Below are 7,800 nucleotides of genomic sequence, written 5' to 3'. Positions count from 1 at the left end.
CTCCTTCCCTCTCTCTCTCTCTCTCTTTTTTTTCTCCCTAAGTCCGGGAAAGTGTGCGAGAGGTAACAATGGGGAGAAGAGAGAGAGAGAAAAAAGAAAATGAAGAAGAAAGAAGAGGGGAGAAGAAAGAAGAAGAAAGAAGAGAAGAAGAAAGAAGAAGGGGGGAGAACGAAAAGGGAAGAAACTACATATATGGTCTGTGCATATTGGAAATACCCCCCCCCCAAAAAAAAAAAAAAAAAAAAAAAAAAAATTCAAATAAAAAATCAAATAAAAATAATGATAAAAAAATCAAAGCTAGAAAAGATCTACAGTCATCCTTGACTAAGATCTTGCCACTCCACAGGTTATGTTCTGCAGCCTGGAGTGTCAACAGGAAGCGCTGTCGAGTTACCACCGGGTCGAGTGTCCGATAGGTCCCAACTTGACCGGCCTCGGCCTCCCCGCACACGTGCTCCTGGCCTTGAGGATCGTCACCAAGATGTCCTTCAAGAAACTGAAGAAGGCTGACCTGCAACTCCGCAAGGAAGTCGAGACGCGCAAGCCGGCGACGCTCGGGCTCAACGGCGAGGATAAATACGTGTCGAGTTACCGCTCCGTGTATCACCTCAACACCAACCAGGCACAGCGGCCGGACCTCGATCTCTTTAACGCCTGCGTCGTGGCCTTCGTCCTCCTGAAACTCCTGCAGAAGAGCGGGCGGTTCTTCTGCGGCGAGGAGGGTCAGCCCTGCACGCCCTCGCACGAGGACCTGGTGCTCGTGGGAACCGCTCTCTGTTCTCACGTACTCAGGGCGACTTGCAACGGACTCACCATCATGGTAAGGACTTCCTTCCTCCCTTTTCCTCCCCCCCCCCGCCCTGTCCCCCTCCCTCACCCTCGCACTTTTCCCTCCCTCACATCTCCCTCTCCCTGTGGCGATTTGTCTGGATAGATTCGTCCTTGGCATTTGTCATTTTAATATATCTGTCCTTTTTATTTGCCTTAGTTCCGTCCCATGCTAAGGAGCCTTCTGCCGGACGTTTAATAATAGATATTTAACAGGCAGCATGATGCAGACTCAACATTAAAAACACAGTGCTGAATATTTATCATATCAACAAGTATGTTAGGATCTTCAGTGTTAGCGAATATGAAATGCAAGGCCCGCCAACATAGAATTTTCGAGATCAGACGCTGTTGGGAGACTGGACACTGAACCCGCGATTTCTATTCCACAGAATCATACGCGTGTGTTAGAGAAGACCCTTCACGTCGAGATCGGCCTTGGCTTATTCCCGACGCTGAGCCTGGCAAACCACTCCTGCGATCCGACGGCCACTGTCCTTACTTACCAAACAGGAAGTCTGATGATGTCTTTAAGTTTCATTCAGAAAGGAGGCGAAGTGACCCGTTCCTATGGGGTTTCCCACCTACACATGGAAAGGAAGGAGCGGAGGGCGCTGCTGCAAGAAGGCTACCACTTCCTGTGCGATTGCAGGGCTTGTAAAGGCGACTGGCCACTGTTCAAAGACATTTCTAACAGTCTGACCCTTATTTGCCTGAAATGCTCCCAGCCCTTGTGTCCTCTGAGTCTCCAGTGCAGGAACTGTAAGATCGACTATAACAAACCTCTGACAAAGAAGGAAGCCAAGGTGTCCAACCGGTATTTCTGGATGGAAATCTTGCATAAGGTAGAAACTGCGAAGCTAGAATTCACGTTTTCTGCCAACCCGCCTGTAAATTACGATGAAGATGAGAAAAAGGTCATTTGCGATATGTTGCGATTGTTGGCCAAGTACACTAAACATCCCACGAAGATTGTTCATGCTGTTAGAAATTCGCTAGACCTTTGGTTGATGTTCTGGGCACCCGCCAACTACTTCCGGTAGTCTTCCGTTGTGAATATTTCCTTCCTTATGCCTTGCAGGTCAATCAGGGATCCGAACAGGTAGATTGTGACGAAACCCATTAAGACTGAAACCAGCACTCCTATGGCCACGATGTAAGCAAGGGACGACCTGAACTAGTTTATCGGAGGCCCCTTTCGAGATAGTGCGATCCGATTGCTTTCCTTGGGTATTGAGTGACAAAATTCGATGGGAGTATGTTTTTTTTCACCATTATTACAGATAAATTGTCTGTAACATAATCACTGTGTCAGATGGATTTGTCATTTTGTCAGTTTCAAATGAATTACCTGTACCTGGTTTCTGTTTCAAATTAATTGTATGCACATTTTGTCAGTTTCTAATCAGTTACCTGTACCTGTACATTTTCTATGTTTTCTATTTTCTATATGGAAGTGGTCTCGTTAATAATATAGTACAGGGTTAGGATATGGTGCTAAATATATCGTTGAGTTGTTTTAGAATTATATATGGACCAAAAGATTTTATCCTGTATATTTTGTATATGCAATGTTTGGGTCCAGCGTTGAGAGTGTAGTTACCCAGAAGCTCGAATTGCAGGGGAGGATAAAGACTCGATGGTTTGGTTAAAGTGGTTCATTAAGCGATTTTGAGCAGTTTGGTCAGTGCAGAAGGTCGGTATTTGACAACCTTTTAAGTGAATTCCGTTATTTTTTGCGATCGATGTTCTGAAAACCTCTTTTGTGAATTCCATTTTCTTTCATAATCGAAAACATACAACCAATTAAAGGAAGGTAGCTTGAGTGAGGATATGCTTATATATTGTATATATTTATATATGGCAGCCTATATTTTGATACAATAGAAGCCATAGAGCGTGGTGGATTGCAAAGGTTACATACTGTACTTATGAAGATATATATATATATATGTACTAATGTAAAGCGTGATTTTTTTTTTTCCTTTGATGAGCGCATCTGGATTCAAATTTGGGAGCAGTGTTACCAAACCAAAAATCAAGCATTAAAGATAGATAGAGAAAGAGAGAGAGAGAGAGGAAGAGAGGGAGGGAGAGAAAAGAGAGAGAGGGAGGGAGAAGAGAGAGAGGGAGGGGGAGAGAAGAGAGAGAGAGGGAAGGAGAGAGAAGAGAGGGAGGGAGGGAGAGAAGAGAGGGAGGGAGGGAGAGAAAAGAGATAGAGAGAGAGAGGAGAAGGAGAGAGAAGAGAGGGAGGGAGGGAGAGGAGAAGAGAGAGAGAGGGAAGTAGAGAGAAGAGAGAGAGGGAGGGAGAGAAAAGAGAGAGAGAGAGAGAAGGGAAGGAGAGAGAAGAGAGGGATGGAAGAAGAGAGAAGAGAGGGAGGGAGGGAGAGAGAAGAGAGGGAAGAAGGGGGGAGAGAGAAGAGAGAGAGGGAAGGAGGGAGAGAGAGAGTGGTTGTGTGTGTTTGTTAGTGTTTATTTTTTTATTCGTTGTTATTATCACTATTTGCCTTTTAAACAGAATCAGTGCTGTGAAACCGAGATTTTCCAATAAGCATATGAAGCTGAACATATAGTGTAATTGAAAAATATATCCCAAAGACAAAACAACATAAGAAAATAACACAATGCTTTTCCCCTAAATTATGAGGTAAAAAGTAAGTACATTTTAATTTTTGAAAATAATATAAAAAGGCAGAAATATGGAGAGAAAGGTACTTAAGATAAGGTATTGTATATCAAACAAATATTAGATTAATCACCTTTATTTCGAGATCACAGATACATCAACATATATATATATATATATATATATATATATATATATATATATATATATATATATATATATATATATATATATATATATATATATATATATATATATATATATATATATATATATATATATATATATATATATATATATATTTATATGTGAAATATGCACATACTCAAATTACACACCAAGAGCCTATTTTTTTTTGTTTCAATCATACTTCACACACTTAATCTAATATATTCATAGCCTAAAGCCAGTCAAATGGTATACTAAAGTGTATGCTTACATTTCGGTGTATTTACCATGCAATTGTATCATCAGGATTATCACACTTTTGCAAAATCATAAAACCTTTTGTATTACATTCCAATAACTTGGGAATATGGTCTTAAAAGATTGTTGAAATTCGTGGTAGAATTGAAGAGTTGAATAATAGATTAATTAAGATGTCCATCAGTAAAGTTATGTTATTATTAATCATCCATTTATGTCAAAATTCCACGTCGGTAATGTTATTTTCGCAGTTCTCCTCATTCCTTCCTTTTTTTCTTCTTTTGTTTCCTTTTCTTTCCTTTCTCTCTTGTTATCGTGTCTTTGTTCTTCCTCCATTTCGCTGAAGATGAGAGAAATGAAGAAGGAGGACACTGAAAATACGGAAAAGAAGAGAGGAAGGCGAAGGAGGGAAGATAGCTAAAAGAACGAACGGAAAGGAGAGAGAAAAAAGAGGACAGAAAGGAGGAAGATAGAAAGAAACAAGAAAAAAAAAGGAAAGTGAGGAAAGACCCGTCGTTTAGCCGAAGAAGAAGAAGACGATGGTCGTGCCGGTCGGAACGGTGATGGTGGTGGTGATGCACTTGAAGATGAAGAAGAAGAAGAAACACCTGCGGAAGGAGACGGAGGTTTGGCGGGTCTCGAGGGCGTTGTCCGAGGAGGAGGAGGAGGCCATGAGGGCGTTCTCGGCTGCGGAAGGAAAGAGAAAACGGAGGTTGAGATCCCGTTTTCTTTGGAGATTTCATATCATATTCATTTCATTTGAGATCCCGTTTTCTTTGAGGAGGGAAAGAGAAAACGGAGGTTGAGATCCCGTTTTCTTTGAGGAGGGAAAGAGAAAACGGAGATTGAGATCCCGTTTTCTTTGGAGATCTCAGGTGTTGGAGGGAAAGAGAAAACGGAGGTTGAGATCCCGTTTTCTTTGGAGATTTCAGGTGTTGGAGGGAAAGAGAAAACGGAGGTTGAGATCCCGTTTTCTTTGGAGATTTCAGGTGGAGGGAAAGAGAAAACGGAGGTTGAGATCCCGTTTTCTTTGAGGAGGGAAAGAGAAAACGGAGGTTGAGATCCCGTTTTCTTTGAGGAGGGAAAGAGAAAACGGAGGTTGAGATCCCGTTTTCTTTGAGGAGGGAAAGAGAAAATGGAGGTTGAGATCCCGTTTTCATTGAGGAGGGAAAGAAAACGGAGGTTGAGATCCCGTTTTCTTTGAGGAGGGAAAGAGAAAACGGAGGTTGAGATCCCGTTTTCTTTGAGGAGGGAAAGAGAAAACGGAGGTTGAGTTCCCGTTTTCTTTGGAGATTTCGGTTTGTGGAGGGAAAGAGAAAATGGACGTTGAGATCCCCTTTCCATTTATATTGACAGGGGGATCGGATTCTGAACTTATAGATTTTATGATGGTTTAGTCCTTCCCTCCCTCTTCCCTCCCATCCCCTTCTCCCTTCATCCCATCCTTCCCTCCCACCCTCCTCCCATCCCCTCACTCCCTCCCTCCCACCTCCCTCTCCCTCACTAACTCACCTTCCACATCCTCTTCTGTCTTCACCAGCTTATAGATAGGGAAGTCTCCGCAGTGTTCGATGATGCGAGAACCTGCCCATTCTTCAGCGTCGTCGGCAGGGATGGCCAAGACTTCCTCGCTTCCTTGGTTCGTCTGAGGACCCGCTGATGCCAGCTGGGGAGCGGAAGGAAGGAAGGAAGGGAGGTGGAAAGAAAAGGAAGAAAGGAAGGTGGAAGGGAGGGAGGGAGGGAGGTGGAAAGAAAAGGAAGAAAGGAAGGTGGAAGGGAGGGAGGGAGGGAGGTGGAAATGAAGGGAGGAGGGAGGAAGAAGGGAGGTGGAAAGGGAGGGAGGTGGAAACGAAGGAAGGGAGGGAAGTGGAAGGAAGGAAGAAAGGTAGAAAGGGAGGGAGGAAGGAAGGAAGGAAGAGAGGTGGAATGGAAAGGATGGAGGGATAAGGAAGGAAGGAAGGAAAGGAAGAAGGGAAGTGGACGGAAGGGAAGGGAGAGAAAGGAGGGTGGAAAGGAAAGAGGATATGGAGGAAGGGAAAGTGGACTGAAAGGAAAGTAATACGGAATGATTTATTAGTAGTAATGAAAAAAAGTAAGGAAAAAAAGAAAAAAAAGAAAAAAAAAAAAATATAATAAATAAACCAACAACACCGAATATCAACAAAAAACAGACAAAATACATCAATCACAACAATGACAGGAAATAACCGAAGCCAACATACCCTGTGTGCTTCAGCTGAGGCTTCCTCCAGAGTACCACTGAGCTTCCTAATGAAACATGCTTCCTCCTCCTGCACGCGGCTGGCAGCGAAACCCTGATAAAGGAGAGAAAGAGAGAGAGAAAACGGAGGAAGAAGGAAAAAGGGTGATAAAGAGAGAGAAAGAGAGATAGAAAGAGAAAGAGAGAGAGAGAGAGAGAGAGAGAGAGAGAGAGAGAGAGAGAGAGAGAGAGAGAGAGAGAGAGAGAGAGAGAGAGAGAAACGGAGGAAGAAGGAAAAAGGGTGATAAAGAGAGAGATAAAGGAGATAGATAGAAAATGAAGACGAAGGAAAAAGGGGGTGATCAAGATGGAGAGAAAGAAAGGGAGGAAGAAGGAAAAAAGGGGTGATAAAGAGAGAGAGAGAGAAAAAGAGAGAGAAAGAAGGGGAGGAACAAGAAAAAGGGAGTGATAAAGAGAGAGAGAAAGAAAAGGGAGGAAGAAGGAAAAAGGGGTAAAAAAGAGACAGTGAAAAGAGAGAGAGAGAGAGAGAGAGATGAGAGGAGAGAGAGAGAGAGAGAGAGAGAGAGAGAGAGAGAGAGAGAGAGAGAGAGAGAGAGAGAGAGAGAGAGAAGGAATAAAATGGTAAGAAGAACAAAAGTGGGAAGAGGGCGGAGGACGATAAAGACGGGTAAGGAAGTGAAGAAGAAGAAGGAAGTGTGGAAGGAAAACAGAAGAAAGAGGAGGGAGTGGATAGGAAAAGGAAGGAAGAATAAAGGTAAAAGCAAATAAGGAAAGAAATGAAATGAGGAAAATTTTTAGATAACGAAAGAAAGGAGAAACGAAAACAGACAGAGAAGGAAATATGATACCGAAGGAGAATAAGAAGGAAGTGAATAATGGAAGAAATATAGTTAACGAAAGATAATAAAGCAAAAGATAAGTCAATTACGCAAAATGGGACAGAAGAAGGGAATAAGCAAAATATAAGATAATGGATCCAGAAAAGAGGCAGAATAAGAAAAAAGTGACGAAAGATAACGAAGGAAAAGAAAGAAAAAAAAACGGTTAGTCGCCATTTGTATAAAAAAATATCAGATTCAATAAAAAATTACAGTTTGATAAGAAAAAAACGAAAAAGAATTTATTACTTAAAATGTCAAATAATGATGATAATGATAATGATAATAACAGCACTGGCATTGACAGTAAGAAATAATAATGAAAAATAAGAGAATAATGATAACAATAATGATGATAGTTATAGTGAAGATAGGACTAGCAATGGTAATGATAAAAATGATAATGATAATAATAATAATGATAATAATAATAATGATAATAATAATGATAATAATAATAATAATAATGATAATAATAATAATAATAATAATAATAATAATAATAATAATAATAATAATAATAATAATAGTAATAATAATAATGATAATAATAATAATAATAATAATAATAATGATAATATTAATAATAATGATAATAATAGCAATAACAGTAGCATAAACGTAAACACTAACAACGGTAAAGATAATTGATAATAACAGTTACATCCACTAGCTTTCCGTACAAGAAGGACACCGAAACCCACCACGCTGTAGTCCTCAATGGTATCCACATCGCCGAGATTCCCTTGCTCCTCCATGTGGAAGCGGATGGTCTCTTCCACCGGGTTAATGTGGACGTCCATGGTCGCTCCACCATCCAC

At 41.2% G+C, this 7,800-nt stretch overlaps 2 protein-coding genes across 2 annotated transcripts in view; one reads left to right on the top strand and one right to left on the bottom strand.

Moving 5' to 3' along the window:
• Positions 1 to 346: 346 nt before the first annotated feature.
• Positions 347 to 2,794, top strand: LOC113803639 (SET and MYND domain-containing protein 4; the record flags this gene model as incomplete). Its single annotated transcript, XM_070129265.1, is given in 2 exon segments — positions 347 to 820; positions 1,221 to 2,794. Coding segments are annotated over 2 exon segments (1,125 nt in total), but the record flags the coding sequence as incomplete, so codon positions are not given.
• Positions 2,795 to 4,145: 1,351 nt separating this feature from the next.
• The window catches only part of LOC113803650 (uncharacterized), a 4,906-nt gene continuing 1,251 nt past the window's right edge, over positions 4,146 to 7,800 (bottom strand). Inside the window, exons 3-6 of the mRNA XM_027354458.2 lie at positions 7,684 to 7,800; positions 6,103 to 6,195; positions 5,393 to 5,546; positions 4,146 to 4,567 (exon numbers count right to left, since the gene is read on the bottom strand). The exon at positions 7,684 to 7,800 is cut by the window's right edge and continues 30 nt beyond it. Of these exons, the coding sequence (XP_027210259.2) occupies positions 4,398 to 4,567; positions 5,393 to 5,546; positions 6,103 to 6,195; positions 7,684 to 7,800 (534 nt within the window). The 3' untranslated portion in view covers positions 4,146 to 4,397. The remainder of the gene's footprint in view (positions 4,568 to 5,392; positions 5,547 to 6,102; positions 6,196 to 7,683) is intronic.

The sequence above is a fragment of the Penaeus vannamei genome, chromosome 13, assembly GCF_042767895.1.
Source record: "Penaeus vannamei isolate JL-2024 chromosome 13, ASM4276789v1, whole genome shotgun sequence".
In the NCBI taxonomy this organism is placed as follows: Eukaryota; Metazoa; Arthropoda; class Malacostraca; order Decapoda; family Penaeidae; genus Penaeus; species Penaeus vannamei.
The sequence above is the reverse complement of the archived record's forward strand: the minus strand, read 5'-3'. Positions and strand labels throughout refer to the sequence as shown.